The sequence below is a fragment of the Nymphalis io genome, chromosome 1 (assembly GCF_905147045.1).
Source record: "Nymphalis io chromosome 1, ilAglIoxx1.1, whole genome shotgun sequence".
NCBI classification, from domain to species: Eukaryota; Metazoa; Arthropoda; class Insecta; order Lepidoptera; family Nymphalidae; genus Nymphalis; species Nymphalis io.
Window position 1 is genome coordinate 3,506,497 of NC_065888.1, and position 22,092 is coordinate 3,528,588.

The window sequence follows — 22,092 nt, forward strand, 5'->3', positions numbered from 1 at the left end:
TAAGCACTGATCATTTAATTAACAACACAATTTAGTAAAAAGTATATAAATCCAGTAGTTATGTCATAATAAAAAAAAACCTAATAATCATTCTAATATTTCAGTTGAACGTTGGAGTACCTACATTATTAGCTACTACCTTATTTGTTTAAAAATGGGTGTGTCATGACGTATTGTTTACTACTAAGACCTGGCGTCTAAAACACTACAAGCCTGTTGCGTATTATTAAAATCATACAAGGCCATTTCTAGATGGCCAATGTTTCACGCTGACCTACTTTCAACCTTATGCCGTTTCACTTTAAGTCATAAAATTGTACTACGATAACATATAGTTTACACGCGCAAAATCTTATTATGCGATTATTTTTTACGAATGCTTATTGAAAACAAAAACATGTTTACTGAACTACGTGCATCCGCATTAAATTGTTATCTAATACATAATATCATTATCTATCTAAATCAATAGTGACGACGCATAAATATAAAATAAATATAACGTTATTCTTTATAGTAAGACTAGGCTTATAAATTGATAACTGACAAATTATTAAGCAAACATAAATAAAAATCTAAATATGTAGGTTGACAAAAAAATTACATGGATAAGACACCCTCGTGCCTAGAAAGTCACATAGCTATTGTCGATATCGTTTGTTAAAAGTCCAAATGTATAGAAATGACATAAATAAACATTCAATTTATCACATGTTCAACAATTGAGCTATTGTAATTAATAAATTAGATGAAAGCTAAGTTCAAAATCACTTCACACACATACACTACACTACAATACGCATACAACTATTGTATGCATATTGTATACCACCTATGAAAAAACGCGTATTGGGCTTTGTATGTTTTCAACTTGTGCAGTGCTCAATTTCATATGCATATCAACCTCGACCAGTGACGTAATGAAAAAAAAAGGATAATGAAATTACAAAAACTTAAATTTATTGTACTGTATCAAACTGTAAAAACTCTTTAGGTGTAGTTGTCTTGCTGAAGAAGATATTTTGATTCATTAAAAATATACTAACATATATATTTAATTCATAGTTTATTTTTCGACTAAAATACTGTTGAACTCAGTTGTATAGAATATGTTCCGTTCAACAGTATGTACAGTGATCATTGTTGAAAAATAGTGTTTGTGATGTATAAATAAGGTATATATACAAATAATATTCCAGTATGATTCTTATGTAATGTAATGAATAGAAATGGATCAACATTAAGGTTTGTGTTGGTTTCCATACAACTCGATGTAGTCAATTTCTCTTAAATTTTCCAACAGATTTGTGACAAATATATATTTAATATTAAAAAAAAAAATCGAAGTAGCCATTACATAACATAGTAATTATTAATTAAGCAAATATAAAAGCTATTCTTTCGCTAGAAAATAAATCTAAAAGATACGATCATTTAATTAACAAATTACATTAGAAACAGAATGAAACACTCAAAAGTGAAAGTAAACCGAATAAGATTTGATAATACTAGAGTATAATATTTATACTAGTAGTTAAATTAACTCTTATAGCACCATGTCATATTTGCATATACTAAGGCTCATTTAAATACAAGATACTGTAATATTTGTCATAAATAATTTCATTTTTAGAATATGGTATTTTGTTGATGCAATTTGTTCCGCAGCAGTTATGATTTTTAATATGCTTTACATCAATCTTTAGCTGCATAGGTATATAATATACAGATATGATCTGTTCAGTTATATGTTATAGTAAATATAAAAATATAAGTTAAAGTTATCATTTTTATAAATATATCTTAAGCACAATGTATAAGATGTATAAAATACCAGTTCAGAGTTATGTAAAATAACAGATAACAATACATATTTAAGTTTTAGATGTATTAGAATAAATTAGATGCAGCAGTTGCTTGCAATTAATATCTCAAATATGTATAACATTTATTATTTAGATATGTCTAAAAAATATGAAACTATCAAGTTTCGCTCAAAAAAACAGTACACACACATATATTTAATACCATTAATGAATACTAGGTAAATATGGTTAAGTTTATTAGTAGTTATGCTAGAAGCATATATGTATATATCATTTGATACAATATGTTTATAGAATGTACTGGTAAACTGATATAAAATTTGTAAATTAAAAAAAATTTACTATAACTTCAGAAATAAAATCTATTTTATTCAAGCTGTTTCTTATATGTACTTTAGAAAAATTAAAGGAATTCAGATTGTGGATTCTACCGTGAAGATGATTCTAAAGCAAGAATTTGAATACAATAACAGTTACTGTTACATACATAAATATGGGCAGAGATGGCCCAGTGGTAAGAACGCGTAAATCTTAACCGATGATCGTGGGTTCAAACCCGGGCAAGCACCACTGAATTTATATGTGCTTAATTTGTGATTATAATTCATCTCGTGCTTTATGGTGAAGCAAAACATAGTGAGGAAACCTGCATGTGTATAATTTCACTGAAATTCTGCCACATGTGTATTCCACCAAACTGCACTGGGCCTACGTGGTGAAACAAGCTCTAAACCTTCTCCTCAAAAAGGGGGAGGAGACAGAGAGGGAAAGGGGGAGAGATTTTTCACAAACTAATGAAAACATGTGTGAGAGTGATTTTTATGTCATACATTATATTATATAATGCATCAACATTTTGAATATATTTTATTTATTTATTAGTTTAATAAATACAATATTAGATTTACTTATGACAAATCACTAATTATATTAAAAATACAACCGTTATTTATAACAACTGTTAGCTAATTTGTTTATACAATTATTTAATACTACATGGTTAATTTTGCTCAATGTCTTAATCAATGTTAAATAGTAGGTAGAACAGCTGCGATTTATCCAAAGAAATTGTAAATTTAAAGTCTTCCTTTACAGTACTAATTATCTTCCCTATTCTAGAATCTATTCAAAAACTAAATCATATAAATTGTTAAGCTAATCTGGTCCAAACACCTTTCACAAAAGATCATTACACCAATAAAAGTTGTATCAAGTAAAAAATATGTGAATCTGTTTTATATGTACATAATGTCCATAAGTATGATCATCGTTCATTGTTATGTTAAACGAATCTTGTTTATATCTTTCAGTTTTATGTACATGTTTATTGTACTAAATTATTTTATTTGTAATCAGTAATAAAAATCGAGATGCATATATATGAGCTATTTTTAAAACGATAATACATATTACAATATACAATTGACTTAATACCTTTACTTAATTTAATTTATTTCTATAAATATTAAATCCATTGAGGTTCTATTTTTCGCAGAAATCATATGATTAATTTGGTACTTACTTTAAGTGTCCATTGATGACGACTCGTTTTCACTAAATTTTATACAGTGTATTTAATAGATTTACTATATTGATTATTTTTATTGTAATTTCAAATAACAATATAACAAAGAGTCGTGTCGAATTCGATCTATGACAAATGACAATTAGGTATCGAGGGGCCGGAGAACTTTGTTTGGCTTTGGTATTGACAAAGACATCTATCGCTTCGTTTTTGTTATGGATTATTTGTTTTTTAGGATGGCAATAAATGCATCGTTTAGTTTGAAAGTACAGAAGTACAGTACACAATATAATACTTGTAAAAAGAAGACTACATCACGAAAGCACAATATTTTTAAATATATTTTAAGGACAGATAGTAGGGAAGATTTTTATATATTAGCGTCAATAATATGTAAGTAAATGAAATTAGAGCATATGGTTTTTTTTATTGAATAGGTTGGCGGATCACCTGATGATAAGTGGTTACCAACGTCCATAGACATTGGCATTGTAAGAAATGTTAACTATTGCTTACATTGCCAATGCGCCATCAACTTTGGGAACTAAGATGTTTTGTCCCTTGTGCTTGTAATTACACTGGCTCACTTACTCTTCAAACCGGAACACAACAATGCCAAGTACTGCGGTTTTGTGGTAGAATATCTGATGAGTGGGTGGTACCTACCCAGCTACGAGCTTGCACAAAGCCCTACCACTAGTAAATGGTGTATGTGTAATGGTGGTGTGTGTTTTGTATTATGACTACAGAAAAAGCAGATTACAATTAAAACGTACGTATTTGTTTCCGTATTTTGTATCAATTACAATTATATAATCGTCTTTACTTCACAATATGTTTGTATTTTTTGCGGTAATTATTATCATTGCGAAACATCGGTGATTGAAAGTGAGTTTGATTGTTACACTTTTACATCTAAAATACTCAATCGATTATCATGAAATTTTGTATACACATTATTCTGGATACAGAAAACGACAAAGGACTAACACCTGTCGGACGAAGTCGCTGCGGAAACTAGTTCATTGTATGGGTATATACTATATGTATTTCAATAAAGTTACAATCCTGCTGTTTAGTCTATGTCATTTTACCGTTATTAAACAAATCAACGTATTAAAATGATTTTGGTAATGTTTGTCATTATATATATTTTATTTAAACACGTATATACCCATTTTTTTTACTGGACATCTTCCACGTCATTTAGTATGTTATGCCACGTTTTACTCTTTGATATTGCTCTTTATCAGGGCTGTCCAAAGCAGGGAAGGCTAAGGCATAATTACGCAAAATTTTCCATTGGTAAATGTAAATTTTTCCAATGTAATTTTTTAGTAAAATTACATTATTTTATTTTTATAGTATCTCAAATAAATCAAATTAAAGTGTTTTAATTAGTTTATTCCATTTTACTTGGAGTTCACTTAATTGACAAAGACTTCAGTATTTATTTCTTTGTACAACTGGTTTAAGACTCATATTCAGTGCCGTAAGTCATTAGGTACATTAAAAATAAAATATTTATTTGTATAACAACAGTTTACTGTCACTCAGTCTCACTATTGGGGAAATTCACGAACTGTGGAAACACAGTGATTTGTATTGGCCCGCGATCGAATCTGGTCTGGACAGCCCTGCTCTATATTATGATGAAAATATGCAAGCAAAAAAGTGTTCTGTGCTTATAAGTGCCTACAAATAACATACACTTTATACTATATAGTATATAAATAAAAATAACAACAAGTACAATAAAAATAATGTTTCTTTTATTTAAATATTCTTTACAATAATTAGTACTATGGATATATCTGGAATAAGCTGTAGTACAAACAAATTATATTACAAAGATAATTTTTCTACAGTTTATACAATAAAAATAAGAATAATGTATATTGTGCTATGGTATCTGGACTTGCAGTTTGTCTGTAGTAGTCTCAGTTGAATCTCCTGCGCCATTGGCCAAGAGCTCAATATCCGATCGATTTTTCGCTGCGTTTTGGGATTTACTACGCAACTCAAAGACCTGAGTAATCGCATCCCGGAAGCACAAAAAGTTGTAGTCAATCACACCTGTAATAACGAAAGAAATATCTGTTATTGTTCTTAATATTATTTTACTTTTTCATAAAGTTTTACAAGCAAATTAGTAAATATTGTTTAGTGGGTAATTAGTTAGGCTATGTTATCCTCATTTCGAATGTCAAATCAATAGAAAGAAAGAGAGAAATCAGTGTTTAAGTAAACAGCTGCTAAAAGTACAAACTTAAGTAAGATGATTTCTGTTCTAATTATGACGGTCAGGCTAATAATAATATTCATTGATAAATGTTGATAAAGGAATAAATGATGTACCTTGTTTTTGAAAGTTTTCTTCACGAAGAATACATACAAGTGCAAGAAATTTATTAACTTCTCTCAAATACAGCACAGTTCCATTATTCAACTTTATAAGGCTAGAACTCTGACTGTTAAATGTGTTTACTTCAGTTTCATCTACCATCCTAAAATATTATAAATACAGATATTGTCAATTGAAACTAATTAAACCATTAATATTAAGCTGTTAAGGTGTTTTTAAAGTAAGATAATTGATGGTATGCCTCTGTGCAAGTCTGTCTAGGTAGGGACCACCCATTTTTCTGCCAAACAATTATACTTAGTAGAGATCCAGTTTGAAGTGTGAGTGAGCCAGTGTAACCACAGGTAAAAAAAGGACTTAATATCTCAGATCCCAAAGAAGCATTTATGAATCGTTAATATTAGCAGCATGGAAAATAGGCTCCACAATTTCTCTTAAAAAAAAAAAGAAGACTTGAAGCAGTGGGATACCCCAGCAGTGGGATATCCCACTGCTGGGCTAAGGCCTCTTTGGTGTGAATATTCGCAGGCTGTTACTGAATATTTCTTAGTGCCAATGCCATATGGGCAGTAGTGCCACTAATAATCAGGTCTGCCTACATATTTTCAATTAAATTAAAATACTTACCCATATATACATGATATATCAATAACAACATCAATCATATCACAGCACAATTCGTAACTTTGCATATCTACTGGAGAGCTGTCAGTTGCTATATAGATCTTGGATACTACATCAAAGAGGAATGCTTTTTCAATACCAGAATTCTGTAAAATAAAATTTTATTATCATCTCACTGCACATTATTAATATATACAAAATGTTGATAATAACCACTTTTTTTTATAAATTTGTAAGAAAATATTATAAACTTATAAAAATGAATGATCGAAGACTTTATGTAATAAACAAAATTGTTTAATTTAAAATTAATATTCAATAATGATGATGGCAATTTATTTTTACTAGGCCATTACTTATTTGTTTAGAACTTACTGATATGAGTATATTTAGAAGATTTTCTAGCGTAGGCAATTGTGGTATCAGCTTTTGGACAACTTTACTGAAGGCTTCGAAAATAGAATGATCATAGATAGAAGTTAGGTGAAATGATAGGTGAACATGCTCCAAACCAGCCTCTGCCAAGTCTTCTGTTGCACGGTGGTGGATATCTCTTTGGGATTCCATTTTGTAATCATCATTAAGGCCGTCTACCTGTATATAAAATATTTTTGTTAAATACAGGGTTACTTAAAATGATTAAAGATTATGGATAGAATGTATAATTATTCAAGAATTCTAAAATTCAATGTTAACAATAACTTACTTTATGAATAAACACCTCAAATTTTATATTACTATTAACTCTATATGCCTTTGTAACTGTGAGCTGTAGCTTATCCAATGCATCTTGATAATCATCCTGTAACATTATATTTATTATAATTTTTTTTTATTATAATAAAAACAGAGTAACATATATCATAACCCAAGGTTCATAGTTAAATGATTAGTAGAAAATTATTATCTTACTTGGGCATCTATAACAAACACTAAAGCACCGCATCCTCCAAAAATGGTATCAGAATCAAACGTTGGATCAAAAAAATCAATTTGACCAGGAAAGTCCCATATTTGAAACTGCACAAAACTGCTGTTGTTAATATCATCTTTAACTATTTTGTTGGTAGATTCCAAAAACAAAGTTTCATTTGGTGACATTTTGTGAAATACAACTTTTTGAATAGACGATTTTCCTGACCTGTGAACATTGAATGCAATTATTGTACTTTTAATACTCAAACAATAAAGCAGTCAAGCGTAATTATTTGAACAAAATCAAACGTTCTACCTGCGAAGGCCCATAAGTAGAATTCGAGGTTTGTGATCTTCCTGTAGAGATGCATTATCACTCTCACCATTTTGTTCAAAGGGACCATAACTGAAATCCTTGGGAAACGAACCCACGTATTCGTCCTGATAACTCTACGGAAATAAGTGATAAGTTTGTGATTCATTGTAATAATAAAATACCTATGGTAGGTATCAATGTATTTATTGTATTTGTTACACCTATACTTAAATACATACCATATTAGTTGATATATTTTCTTTAAAATATTTAGTTTTAACAAAATGTTCATATCAACTTTACATTGCGTTCTAGGAATAAGAACAATTAAAGACATAAAATGGTCTCACAATTACGTATGAAAATAAGTTTAAAACGAAACATTTTACTCAGTCTCAAGGTGACAGCTAAAGCAAGCTGTCAGTTTGAAGTTAATTTAATTTGACATTTCTGGAGTAATACTACAAAAACTTATATTAATATATAATATAATAGCTTAAAAAACTAAAAAACATGCTTTTATAGCTAGCCGAATTAAAAGTAGAAAATATTTTTAAATATGGAGAGTAAAAATAAAATAATTTAATTTTTAAGCACTTAAGCTGTCCTAAACTTCTAACCTGAGTAAAGAGATTGCAATTGAAAAAAAATATAGTACCGATTATTTTATTTATTAATTAAATTAACTTCATGGCACAGAAATACAAGTTAAACTAATACGAAACAACTAATTGAATATATTATGAAAAGGCTGTATTTTTTTGCATACATCGTTAGTTTCGATTGAATTGTTTAACTGTATTTATTGTATTGGTCACCAATATCGATACTTACCTAACCGAGAAAAATAAGCCGTAATTACATTTTATTCCTAAAATATAGTATTATTGTACAACGATAAACTATTTTATTTTACTTCAGCTTAATTTAAGCTTCAACGAAATTTATCACTATCTCCTGTTACAAATTTCTAAAACTAACAATATCGTTTAAAGATAATGAATTTCCCCTGAGTATAATATTAGAGTAATAATCGATACCAGCCAATTATGTTGAAACTTTTGTAAGTTAGCACCTTACTAATAGATTGTATATGGTGAAACTGATATTAAAAAAAAGCAAGGGTATGTATTTTCATAAAACCAATATTTATAATATAGTTTATTGATTTTAATAATTAACTGAGGCGTGTGTCATAGTACAAATGACAAGACGAGGATTTCCTACATCTACAACTGTACGCCGAAGTTGTTACAGTAGAACTAGAAGGCACTCTATCTAGTGGAGTGCGTAGAGGCCGAGAAACCATGGTGTTTACTTTATCCGTATACGACATTGTAGGTCGGAGTCGACGTTCGCGTTCTACTCGAGCTCGCTCGACTCGTTGCGCATATGCCACGCTTTTTTGTAAACCAGCTAAGCTATCTGTCCGCGCTGGAAATCTTTCTAAACTATTTGAAACTTCTCCTACTTCAGCGGTATCAGTGTCGACGATTTCTTTATGGTCTAAAATCATTCCGATATTTATTTTTAGATTAATAGAGCCGTCTCTAAATATTAAATAAACAGTAGCCTGATCAAGTACTCTCAAAGAAAAATGTTCATTTATTTTTAAAGCTTTCATTTTAATTTGAAATGGCTTGAACTTTTGAGATAGCTTTTTACTCTTCTCTTTTATAAAGTTATCGAATTCAATTGCGAGCATCTCTTCATTATCAGGCCGTGGTTTATCGTCTCCGGGTCCCCCGAGCTTGATTATTTCGGGATCTTTATGTGCCATTTGAGTATCTATCATAACTTGTTGTAACACTGGTGGATCATTTAACGTGTGCCATTTCCAATGGGACACAGGACCAATGTTTCGATCTAAGATAACTCCTTCGGTTTGATTATATTTTAGCCTTAAAAATGAATAAATTGTTTTAATTTGCTTTAAAGCATTTGTTGAAGTATGCATCATATCTTCAATTAACAATTCTTTTTTTTTAACTCGTACCTTATTTTACCAGCGTGATCAAAAACAATACCATTTCCCAGATAATCAAATGTTGCAAGTATAACTAATGGTCGGGAGTGGCCTCGTTCGTCAGGTTCACCGCTGCTGTAGATGACAAATCTTTGCTGTGCATTTATTTCTAAAAAATCAACAATAAAATTACAAGAACCTCCAAATTAGATTGAACATAAAATATTTTTTATCATTTATTTAATTAGTAGTAGTTAAAAAATTGCCAGACAACAGCGATGTAGAACTAGTGTCTGGACTTAATGCGACGTAAAATTTAAAAGATACAAATGCTACTGTAGTTCTATTCTGTAAGAACTCATATTTACTTACGGTGTTACGCTATTGTGATGCCTGTATCTTTTAAATGTTATAATTATTTATTACAGTAAAATATCGCGTATCACCGTCGGACATACGAGTATAATCAGGATCGTGTTTTACGGTGAGTTTCGAGTTTGTTCTTACAAAATAACTCTACTGGTAGATTACGTATTTTCTCCAGTCGAAAATTGTATTTCATGTCTTGCTTAGTCGATTTACCTTTTGCGTCGTAATAATCTAATGCCAGCTTTCCATTTCTATAAAACCATCTGCCACGACCATCATCATCAAATTCAGCTAATTTTTCACCTGTATCGTAGTGCATTAACTTTTTGTTCTTATTATGTTCAAACCAATCAAATTCAGGATGAGCTGGTCGCATACGATATACATTCATCTGTGTGGGAGTAAATTTTAAAATATTATGAATTAAGAACCTGAACTTTATTATTTTTTTTACATATTTTTCATGATGACGTCTAACCGACGGTTTTCTATCACGGTGAAAAATCCATCCAATAACTTTATTCATATATTCATTATTTACCCAGGATTTTAACCCACAGACTCACGACCTCGGGATCGAAACCCTTGAAATCTAACCAACGAGTATTATATATTTTATAATAGTTATATATATCAAATAAGAATATATATATAAAAATGTGTTACTTTTCGCACGACTTTTTCAGTGGGTAACATAGTCCAGCCCTTATCAATAAATGTGCGGTCCGATAAGGCATACCGTATGATACCTTTTGGAACTTCTTGATCAACCTGGAAATTGAAATAATAGTCACCAGTGACTTTCGTTTTTTATAAAGATACCTTAAAAAAATAAAATATAGTTAAATTATTATACAATTTTTATATTAAAAAATAAAATACCTCTGTTTTTTTAGACTTTGACATATTTTTAAAAGCAATTTATAAATATACAATATTGGCTACGAAATAAATAATCAAAAATCAGTTCAAGTAAAAACGATGACTTAAATATATTTAAATGTCAAATAAAATATTTTTCAGTTTTTTCGATGTCAGTTAAGTAGTTTGTAAAAAGGTGATAAAAACATATGAAAAAATAGCGTGCTTTAAGGTTTTATTATTTCTGTACGATAAATTACGCTTTACTACTCATTGCTTTGATATTAAGGTTATTAAAATATTAGGTCCTTACATATGAAATTGGCGTTTTGTACGGAAGGAATATAAAGTAAATTTTTTTTTTGGAAAATATATTTAATTAATCAAAGCATGCACCATTGTTATCTATGCACTTTTGCCATCTCATAGATAGTTCATTGATTCCTTTATTAAAAAAAACCATGGGGGCGAGAATCAATGAACTCTTTGAAGGCGGTTTGGACTGCCGCATCGGAGTTGAATTTTTCTCCTTGTAAGAAGTTGTCTAAATTCCGAAAAAAATGGTAATCTGTTGAAGCAAAGTCCGGGGAGTACGGTGGATGTCGCAGACATTCCAATTGTTGCTCATCTAACTTAGTGGTTGTTTGTTGTGCAGTGTGTCGTCTTGCGTTGAAGCAGCAGTGGCCTAGAGCGATTGACCAATCTCGGTTATTTAGCAGCTAGTTCTTCCTTCATGGTTTGCAGTTGCTGACAATAAATATCTGCCATAATCGTTTGGCCAGATTTTAGAAAGCTGTAGTGAACGACACCGGCGCTAGTCCACCAAACACTCACAAGTAACTTTTTCTGAGTCAATTTTCGTTTAGGGCAGGTTTTGTCTGGGTCTCCAGGGTTCAGCCATTGCGACGAGAATTTCCGATTATTGTACAGTATCCATTTTTCATCACAAGTAATGATTCGATTTAAAATCCCTTCATTATTGTGTCGGTTGAGCAAAGTAACACAGCAGTCGACGCGTGTTTGCAAGTTCAATTCACTCAATTCATGAGGTACCAATTGTTCAAGTTTTTTTACTTTCCCGATTTGCTTCAAGTGGATTAATACAGTTTTATCACTTACTCCGAAGCCTGCAGCTATCTCTGAAGTGCTTTGTGATGGATCCGCTTCCACAATAGCCTTTAATTCTTCATTTGCCACTTTGGTCTCCAGCCGTCTACGCGGTTGGTTCTGAAGGTCAAAATTTCCTGAACGAAAACGTTGAAACCAAAAACGTACCGTGCTTTCTTTTGCGACACCAGCGCCGTACACATCATTAATCCTACGAGCTGTTTCTGCAGCACTGGTGCCACGGTAGAACTCGTATTCGTAAATATACCGATATTTCATGTTTTCCATTGTGCGATAATAACCGACGCCAAAGAAAAAAATAATGAGGAAAAAACAAATAAATGACTGTTTTCAAAACTCAAATGTACCAACTAAATGAATTTATAAATTTGAATTTAGAATTCTTAACCAAAGAGGAGATATTTCAGATCAAAGTGGTCAATATGACAAAACGCTAATTTCATATGTAAGGAACTATCTAACCTATTCTAGAGCACCTATTAATAATAATACTTAACTTTCTTAAATAATACTTAAAATAGTCTTTATTGAAAATTAACAACTTTGTACTTATCATTTATTACAACGCTTATGAATTTAAGGTGGACAATTAAACTTAAGATGAATTAAGTTCCAAATATATAAAAAAAAAGTTACTACCTATAGCGCTCACTTTCATAGCTGTGTTATTTTCACTTCAATTCATAAAACAAATGGGTAAGAACATTAAGCAAAATTCACTATTTCGGAATTATTTTAGATTTCCAATTAAAAAATATTAAAATAAAATGGATGAGATTCCTTACTATATATTATATCTATATCAATAATAGATCAGTTTCGGAAGCTGAATAATAAATTTATAATTACGTATAAAACTATAAATGCAATTATTAATATGATTTGTCTTCATAGCTAATTGAGATCTAAAAAAACTTACGATTTTAGCGGAAAAAGGTTTTCTTTCCATATCTCCTGCAGCACTGTCGGAAATAACATCATGACTTCGGTCGACATCGTCATGAAACGTTGATGTAAAAAGTATAGGACCTACTGAAGTTTTATTCATATGTTCTTCTAAATGTGGTTTACATTTAAATATTTGTTGTCCTATAATAATGTCAGTCACTTCCTTGCCTTGATATTTACTCTTTTCAATATTTTCAATATCAAGTTCTAATTCAGAGTCATTACAAATTAAGCAATTGGATTGTTTTTGTTCCTGATGACCCTTGTGAGCTTTGATTACGGTAGGATCAATTTTAATTTCTGATAATCGCTTCGGTTGTACTCTTGGTTTTTGTTTATTTTGGGATTGTTTTAATTTTACTAATTGTAAAATTAGGTCGTCAGACGACGGATTTCTGACCTTTGGCTGATTTGCTTTTAATTCGCTCGTTTCTTTTTTCTTTATTTCAGTTTTTGTTTTAAGCTCAAATTTTATTTCTGACTTAGGCTCCTTATCAATCTGAAGCTTGTTCACGGGTCCTTTTTTTTGCCTTTCCTCTTCTCTTTTTTTCATTTTCTCTTCTTCTTCCTTTTTTTTTATTTTTTCTTCTTCTTTTATTTTCAATTTTTCTTCTTCTTTTTGTTTCTTTTGCTCAGCTAATAGTTTTTTATATTCTTCTATGTTATCTTTCGTGCTAGACCCTTTATTTGTATCTTGTTTTGGTTTATTTTCTTCATCCTTTAATTCTTCTTTTTTATTCACAGCGACAGGTGGTTCTTTCTTTGTCTTATTATTTTGTTCGTTGACTTTATTTTTTAGTTCCTTTTCAATTACTGTTTTTTCGACTTTTTCTCGTTTATCACTTTCTTTTTTTAGTTTAGTTAAACCTTTGTCGGCATTTATTAGATCTTTATTATCAATTTTTTTTTTCTTTTCTGATTTAATTTGCTTGTCCTTCTCTTTTTTTATATTCTCTTTAATTTTTTTATCAGATTCAGGTTCGTCTGTCGTTATTTTTTGTGTTTCAATATCAAGTAACTTCTGCTCGTTGCCAAGAGACATTTTTTCTTTTGTTTTTTCAAGCGTTTTGTCCTTTTTCTTATGTTTACTGTCATCTACTTTCAAAAGCTTTTTTTCCTTCTCATTAAATTTGATGTTTGGTAATTGTTTTGTTTTTTCTTTTTCTGATCTTTCACGGATCATATCTTTAGTTTCCTTAATTAATTCTGATGAACTTTTATATTTATTAGGAGTCTGGAGTTGTTTATTATCCGGTTTAATAAAAAAAAAGCTGAAATCTTTTTGAAGAGACCTTTGAGCTATGCCTACAAAACTTTACAAATGCTTCCTGCGAATTTAAATCTATTGAGCTTACATTCGTTCTTTTTATCTCTAAATTTTTGGTTAACTCTATTTGGGACTGAGATAAATTTGATTTTCGAAGATAGTCACATTTAAACGGAGAGTCGTCAGAAAATCTATTATCTAAATTATTAAATGGGAGATAATTGATATATTTTTTGCGTAGTAAATTTTTTAAGTCAAAATCATGTACGTTGACATTAATAGCATCTTGAGAAATATGCGTGTATTTCGAAGGAAATTTCAACTCTTTTCTATTTTGTAAATTATAGCCTATATCTGAATGCTGTATCCTCAGATTACTATTTTTATCAAAGAAATACCTTTTCGATTTTTCATTATCGTTTTCAGTTTTTTCACCACCAATGGGTGTAGCGTTTAAACTACCGGTAATTGATATATCATGTTGCTGACTTTCTGTTTGTGCTGCATTACGTGATGTTTCTAAGTCTAGGAAGTGACCTTTCCGAAGCTCATGGATTATTTTAGGATCCAAAGTAATAAAATGACGTTGCTTGTTTAAATGTAAATTCGAAAGAGAACGTGATTGTAGTTTATTACTTTTGAGACAATATTTAACATTATTTAACCACTGAATAAAATCATTTATTTTTTTTGTTTCCTTATTTTTACTTGCAATAAACTTTTTAAGAACTTCATAACAATGTTCACAAGGTATTTGATCTTTACAGTAGTCACAAAGACCAATTATTCCAAATTTATCAATATGAGATACCTTTTTCATTAATTTCTCTGCTTGTTCAAATAAGTACTTGCAACGTGAACATTTTATATATTGTCCTGCAAATTGCACTTGTGTTAATAAAATATATAAAAAAAATACGTATGTATAAAAAACAAAAAATGCCCATAGCGTTTCAAATTACCAAATTCAGAAAAATATTTATTTGTAGCGATATCAATGTTTGAAGTATTATGAACGATATACACATCGCCAGTAGGCATATCCATATAATCTGATTTTCCATCAGCCTAAAACAATATGTTAAAATTAAAATGATGGATCGAAAATTCTATATTGAAGAAGCTGTGCTGCCAATCTCACTGTTTTAACAGTAAATTTACTGTTTTCAATAAAACATCCCTGTTTTCTGTTTTAGTACAAATTTCTACTGTTTTTAGGGATTTCATGTATCAGAATTAAATCTAAGTTTAAAACGCAATAAGTGATAGACAATATGATAAACCAAAATAATCATTAACTTAACGCAACACAGAAGTTTTTTGCTTGTATCACGCGTTTACTTCAAATACCAAATTTCCTCAGATTATGGAACTGCGCGCTCTGGGGATTCCCCATATATTTACGCAGTGCCATTGGCAAATAGTAAAAAAAAACAGCTTAGGTAGGCGTTGTTTCTGTTTGAAAAGTAAAACCGGGTTCTCTCAATCATTTCTTGTTTGATTTCGCTGACGAACAAAGTGTTTGGTGAAATTTTGTATATTTTATGGGAAAAAGATATTTTAATAATGATTTGATTTTTTTGTATGAATATTTGAAATAATAATAAATAATTCTAGTTTTTGTTTTTCCTTAATAATGTCTTAAATATTTAGCTATAAATAATTTACTGGTGGTAGGGCTTAGTGCAAGCTCGTCTGGGTAGGTACCACCCACTCATCAGATATTTTACTGCAAAACAGCAGTACTTGATATTGTTGTGTTCCGGTTTGAAGGGTGAATGAGCCAGTGTAATAACAGGCACTAGGGACATAAAATCTTAGTTCCCAAGGTTGATGGCGCATTGGCTATGTAAGCGATGGTTGACATTTCTTACAATGCCATCTAAGGGCGTTGGTGACCACCTAGCATCAGGTGGCCCATATGCTCGTCCACCTTCCTATTCTATAAAAAAAAATGTTAAATCAAACAGTAAAAAATTGCATTTACTAAATAATTCGATTATTTTAAGAAACATTTTTAAGTGGTTACCGTTTTAGTGTTTTCTGCTATTTTTTTAAGTTGGATTTGCTGTTTTTTTTCCAAGGTTGGACAGTGAAGAAGGCTCATTACAGCATTTAGGAGGAAAGTAGCAGAATAATAAAAACTTTTTCTTCGTAGTTTGTAGTGGAATTGAGTGAAATCGTGTAAAATGCATTATTGAAAAATAAAGCGTGTATACAGAAATAGCGATAAAAATTAACCAATAATACAAAAAATAATATTCTTATCGGCTATCTCGCTCTTACACCTTTCTCTCTCGCTCATTTAGATTATCCACGGTCGTTTCTACAAATAATAATTTTAGAGCGTTGTCACCATGTCACCTAATAACTTCACTTTGTTCGAGAGGACCATGTAGTGAATAAGTCATGCCATCACTGGATGCTGCTTCTTGTTTCAAATTAAATATTTCTTATTAGAACTATCGCTGTTTCGAACGATGACATCATGTGTAGCGGCATGTATGATATGTGATTCTTTTTCTAATAACGAACATCGTATTACTACAAGGACTTTGAGTCCGCACTTTTTATGTTACAGAAGTAAATTAAATAATTGATTATAATTAAGTATCGTTAGGTAAAATAATTGTTTTTAACAATATATAGTAGGTATTTATTAATGAAATTTCAATTATGGTAGTTAATTTATAACTTTCTTTCTGCGACATTACACTCTCGCAGAAATAGACCAACGCTGCCATGAAATGCCGCAAACTCTGTAGAGTGTGGTGCGCCTATAGGCGCACAAGGTTCGCAGCAGGAGAGCGATACCTTTCGTCTCGTTATCCCGTGTATTTCATCAACAAGAGGAGTGATGACGCGATATCATTGGCCGAGATTTTGAATAATCTATGATATTCATTATGGATTCGTTTTGAATGTCGACAAAGTTGCGTTTGGAACTTTAGAAGGGAAATTAAAGTGAATATAAAAAATAAGTAGTTTAATGGAATAGTTCTGTATTATAAGTAAAAATATATTAATCAACAACGTGTGTAGCTCATAATACAGCAGAGCTATTAGTAAATCGCATGAAATATAGATGGTTTCTTCATCTTTAGTCCTTCTTTGATTGGAATAGACTGTTTATATACAGGAATTTATCAAACACGTACAAGTATATATAATATATTATTTATAAATAAATATAAACCACGTCTAATTGCCTAAGTTGGCTACAAAACCCTTTATTAATTTAAGCCCTTTAGAACCCATTGGTACCATTGGGGCTTTTATTAATTTTCGTTCAATTGATGTCAAGAGAAATATAATTGCTCAAGTTTATCAAGTCTGTTCCATTCAATTATAATAACATAAGGATATTCACGTAGTTCGGTGGTTTTATTTCGATGGAAATTAAAATAGTCGTCTCGTGATCACCTACATATATTTTTTATTAAAAGTACCTGTGAAATTTCCTTGTAATATTAAAACGTTTTAAAATTCAGATAAATACTAACCTTTTTTACGGGAGAAGAATAGCGGTATATAACAAGACCTACATTTTTAAGTTCAATAATTGGTTTGAAATCTGAACAATCCTTACAACATCGGCAGTTTGATCTAAATTAAATAAAGACAGTATATTTTAACAATATTTTTAATAAATTTATGATAAAAAGTGTTTTATTATTATGAAACTTACTTCTCTTTTGGTCGCATATCAAACGTTTGCTATAAATCTATTAGTAAATAAAATACTTAATAATAAAAATACTACACAATCCAAAATAACGTACAACGTCAAACTGATCATTTGACACTTTTCAAAAATCGGTTTTTAATTATTGTTGCTAAAATCGAAATATAATCGCATTAGGTACTGAAAGGAAGTCGATACATGCGATTTCCATTTATATGTTAATGACTCCTTTTTTATTTTAATTAAACTTTTTTTAATAACAAATTTAATTAAATAATAGTAAAAAGTAAGATTCTCATTTTCGAGTGGCATGTTTTCATCTGCCACATGCAAGTTTCCTCACAATGTTTCCCTTCACCGCAGAGTACGAAATGAATATTATAATAACCAATTAAGCATATGAAATTACTAACAAGATTATTAACATTGTATCAAACTACAGAAAAATAATCTGTCAGTATGTTTAAAAAAATGGTGGGTTATCATTATTTTCTCCTATAGTAAAAAATCTACGTCTATTAAATTCCAATGGAAATAATAAATGTTAGACGCATTCGATAGGGGGAGGGGGGGTCGTTTTAAAATATTAAGATTCTTGTAAGTCTGTACAGCTCAAAATCACTAAGTAAAATGTCGGCCATTTCCGAATAGACACATCTAGGACTATGAACAAATCACTTATTGTCATCCTAAAACAACGACAACTTATCGATTCTTTAAAAATAATTTGCTAAATCGTATCTTTGAAATGCCGTTTGCGAGCACTGCTTAGTTCAGTAAATCAACAAAAAAAACAAAGAGCATCTACAAACTCATTAATTAAATCTTAAATAGCAAAGCAAAGGTGTAGAGGGCAACAAGACGCTGCTGCAGAATGAATTATTGCGATTGCTTGTCTGGCATAAGCCCCAAACTCCGACTCCAATAATTATCGACATAGTCCCACATCTACAACGTTATTCTGACAGTTGGCAAAGAACTGTAGTAGAGCTATTTCATTTACATATTACAATACAAACGCGATAATGCTTAGCGCTAGTTGCTTTATAAAATTTATTTTTGAGGGTGATTTCGATTTTTAAGTTAAGTTTTATAAATTAATTTACAGATATTAACAACAATGAAAATCTGGTAAAATTAATAACTAGATTTTAAAATTGAAATAAAAGTTTGCGTTGTTACTTATTTAAAGCAAGTTCCAACTTTTCAATAAAAATTAATTTAGTTGTTTAACTCAATTTTGCATCATTTTTAAAAAGAGAACAGATACAAATTCATAAAATTGTTTCATTTGGTCGGGTCTGTTCCATAGACAACATTAAAAGAAAACATTGTTTGCAATATATTCATTATTCAATTAATAGGCACAATTTATTATATACCAATCAAAAGGATATAATTTAACTAGTACCTTTGAACTAAGTTACATTTACGTCAATACATCTTGAAAATTATAATGACTACATAATTTTTGTTAAAAAATACATTTTTTTTATACAAAACATCTATTAACCATGATTTAAACTACAAAATTTGCAACAGAAATTTCATATAGTAGAGGTTAAAAAGGTTCAAGGTATATAATAAAATTAAACTCTTGTTATCAATATTAGTCTTTTTTCTTTTTAAATATATTAAATAACTTTTGACGTAAAGAAAGAGGTGTTCCAGCAGCTTTTAAGACTAGTTCTTTTGTACAAATATTATTTAAAGGACCAAATGCTAAAGCAACTACAGTACATGCTAAGCATATTACATTATATGGCATACTAAAGTCAGGTGTTGGTAATGACACCATAGCTCCATTTGTTCTGAATATCATTGGGTACCCTGAAATAAAAGTATGGTTTAATTTCGGTTGTCTTTGAAAGTTGATAATAGTCAAAAAAATACTTACATGGTTTTGAAGCATTTATAACAGAATCAAATGTATTCCCATGAATTGGTAGACTGGTATAATTTCTAGCAGTTGGGAGATTTGCTGATATTAATGCAGAACCAATGTAGAATCCGTGGTTTGCATCAGGTGGATATTCTTGCCATTTGAGGAATACAAATTCGAAATCTATAGTCAAAGTAGTTGTAGATTTAGGAGGTAGCTTTAACAAAAGCTCCAAGTGATATGGTTTCTGTCTGCTTTTACCGGGAGAATAATATTGTGACATTATTAATTTACTCTCTGCTTCTCCGTTAATCCTCAATGAACTTAGTTGGATAGGCAGCCACCAAGGTGCATTTTCTAATAGAACAACATCTATAGGAGCCCAGTAGTTATTAGTGAGCTCAGTCACAATTCCACCAAATTCTTTGCCATAGCCGAGAACATATCGTGTAAATGACAATGGTGGGGGTATATTCACAAATATTTTGTTCCTTGTTTCATATTTTGCAACAATATTCATCATTGCAGCATTATTAATATTATATACAGCTAATTCAGTCTCACTTCCACCTCTTTGTGATAATACAATGCTATTTGGCTCTGGGCTTAGTGTGAAACGGTAAGTGCTATTTGAAGTAATGTCAACATAAATTTTGCTAGAAGATGAAAGTGGACATGCTCCCGGCAATCCTTGCCCAAATAACTTCCTAAATGACCAATCAATGCTATTAATAATTTTGAAATCATAAACAAGAGCCACAGTCTGTTTTATTTCTAAGTTTGTTCCTAAGCAATTGTTATCAGCACATATTCTTCTTACGTGAACTCCGATGGAATGATAATTTGTATTATGAATCATACGAGAATTTAGGAGAGAAGAAAATCCATGGCTCGATTCACATGGTAGTAATTTTTTCCAAGGGGTCAAATTTTCTGTACAAACAATTTCCCTGGGCAGAGATGCATATCTTAATTGAGATGTATAATTTTGTTTTAATTTTTGTGCACCTGTTGGCCATAAAGACATTTTAGGAGTTATTGTATTGAAGTTTTCGATAAAATTTAATGATGCACAAAAAAGTCCAGATAGAGTAGAACTTAGTTTTTTCCAATGAGTGTCAACATCAATCACTTCTGGAGCAAACCATGCATATAGTTCAGCTCCGGGAGCAGCATCTAAGACTGGATAGCCCCACTGGTTATGTTTCCATTGCCCTTCTGTTAAAGTCAGATGTAACTCTTCTACTTGATAACGAGACATAATTTCGCCCAGAGATCTTGGAGCAAGATGAGAATGTTCAACTGAAGATAAAAAAAAGAAATAATACTAATTGATTAATTTTAAAGGTAATTTAATAATGATGACATTTCTTCACTTACATGACGCTTCTCCATTTACTAGTGTTACGAAATGAAAATTAACGTATAGGTGAGACGGGGGTAGCGGTTTAATAAATATTTCTTCTTTAAAGGCATCCCCTTTAATTTGCAGTATTAGAGTAAATAAGAAAAAGATAGGAATTCCTAACTTTAACATTTTGATATATGTATTAATTATATTATCATGAGTATTTTCAAAGAATATTATTTATTGATAACATTTAATTCGAAACTATGTTAAACCTAGATATATCATGGGTTTTATATTCGTAAACATGCAACTTACAGTTACAATAAAGAAATGAATAATGATTGACAATTGACAACTGCGTACTGACAACTGACAAGTTTAACATTGACATTTGACAATTTAATCACAAAAACCGTAGACAAAGAAACTGATAGAACAAGGGTCCGTGAAGCCGCGATTGAGACAGAGACAGTTTGTCAATGTTGCGTAGAATGGTGCCATAGTAACTGCATGCCCTGTTTTGGGAGATAAATAATTTTCTGGATTTAATTAAAACAAACTGAGGTTATTAAATTCTACTTTTTATTATTTATTATACATTTTTTTTAATTAGATCATATTTTTGTTTTCCAACTACACCCAAAAACCGTTGCAATGATTGTTTTTGTTTCCGTTATCAATAGTACTTCAGCATCTTTATATGGTACTGGTTTAGCATACTCCTTAGATGTTGAAATCTAAAACACTCAATTAAATTATTAATAAAGAATGGTTGCCACATATATTTCTATGTTAACCTCTTAACTCGGAATCTAATAATATTATAAATTCATGAAGAATGTTAAATAATGTTGTCGTTAGGAAATTATTAATAGGAGAACGAATAAATTAAAAAAACATATTTATATATAACGAAGCACTTTAGGCTATTATTGGACTTCTTATTTATTTATTTACATTGTCGACATTTTTTATTGAAAATCGGGACAATTTTATAGCTGACGCTGGCAGTACTTTCATGATAAATAATTATAGGTTATGAATGATTAAAACTGGAAAATCTT

The 22,092-nt window shown here is 30.3% G+C and overlaps 4 protein-coding genes across 4 annotated transcripts in view; all 4 read right to left on the bottom strand.

Annotated features, from left to right (window-relative positions):
* LOC126768250 (phosphatidate phosphatase LPIN3) overlaps positions 1 to 3,504 on the bottom strand; it is a 28,368-nt gene extending 24,864 nt beyond the window's left edge. Inside the window, exon 1 of the mRNA XM_050486271.1 lies at positions 3,349 to 3,504. The gene's annotated coding sequence lies outside the window, so the exon portion shown is untranslated. The remainder of the gene's footprint in view (positions 1 to 3,348) is intronic.
* A 1,597-nt stretch (positions 3,505 to 5,101) lies between these two features.
* On the bottom strand, positions 5,102 to 7,991 carry LOC126771593 (ras-related GTP-binding protein C). Its single transcript, XM_050491569.1, has 8 exons — positions 7,811 to 7,991; positions 7,572 to 7,705; positions 7,253 to 7,481; positions 7,047 to 7,142; positions 6,716 to 6,934; positions 6,344 to 6,486; positions 5,710 to 5,858; positions 5,102 to 5,427 (listed from the first exon to the last, which is right to left on the bottom strand). The coding sequence occupies exons 1-8, from the start codon at positions 7,811 to 7,813 to the stop codon at positions 5,255 to 5,257; spliced, it is 1,146 nt and encodes a 381-aa protein (XP_050347526.1). The 5' UTR covers positions 7,814 to 7,991; the 3' UTR covers positions 5,102 to 5,254.
* Positions 7,992 to 8,748: 757 nt separating this feature from the next.
* LOC126781318 (ankyrin repeat domain-containing protein 12-like) lies at positions 8,749 to 15,506 on the bottom strand. The gene is made up of 7 exons (XM_050506253.1): positions 15,461 to 15,506; positions 14,509 to 14,647; positions 12,815 to 14,156; positions 10,573 to 10,677; positions 10,120 to 10,297; positions 9,568 to 9,706; positions 8,749 to 9,472 (listed from the first exon to the last, which is right to left on the bottom strand). Exons 1-7 carry the CDS (start codon positions 15,504 to 15,506, stop codon positions 8,749 to 8,751), a joined length of 2,673 nt encoding a protein of 890 aa, XP_050362210.1.
* Positions 15,507 to 19,356: 3,850 nt separating this feature from the next.
* Positions 19,357 to 21,349, bottom strand: LOC126770839 (GPI transamidase component PIG-T). Its single transcript, XM_050490441.1, has 3 exons — positions 21,058 to 21,349; positions 19,693 to 20,979; positions 19,357 to 19,625 (listed from the first exon to the last, which is right to left on the bottom strand). The coding sequence occupies exons 1-3, from the start codon at positions 21,212 to 21,214 to the stop codon at positions 19,405 to 19,407; spliced, it is 1,665 nt and encodes a 554-aa protein (XP_050346398.1). The 5' UTR covers positions 21,215 to 21,349; the 3' UTR covers positions 19,357 to 19,404.
* Between the last annotated feature and the right edge of the window lie 743 nt (positions 21,350 to 22,092).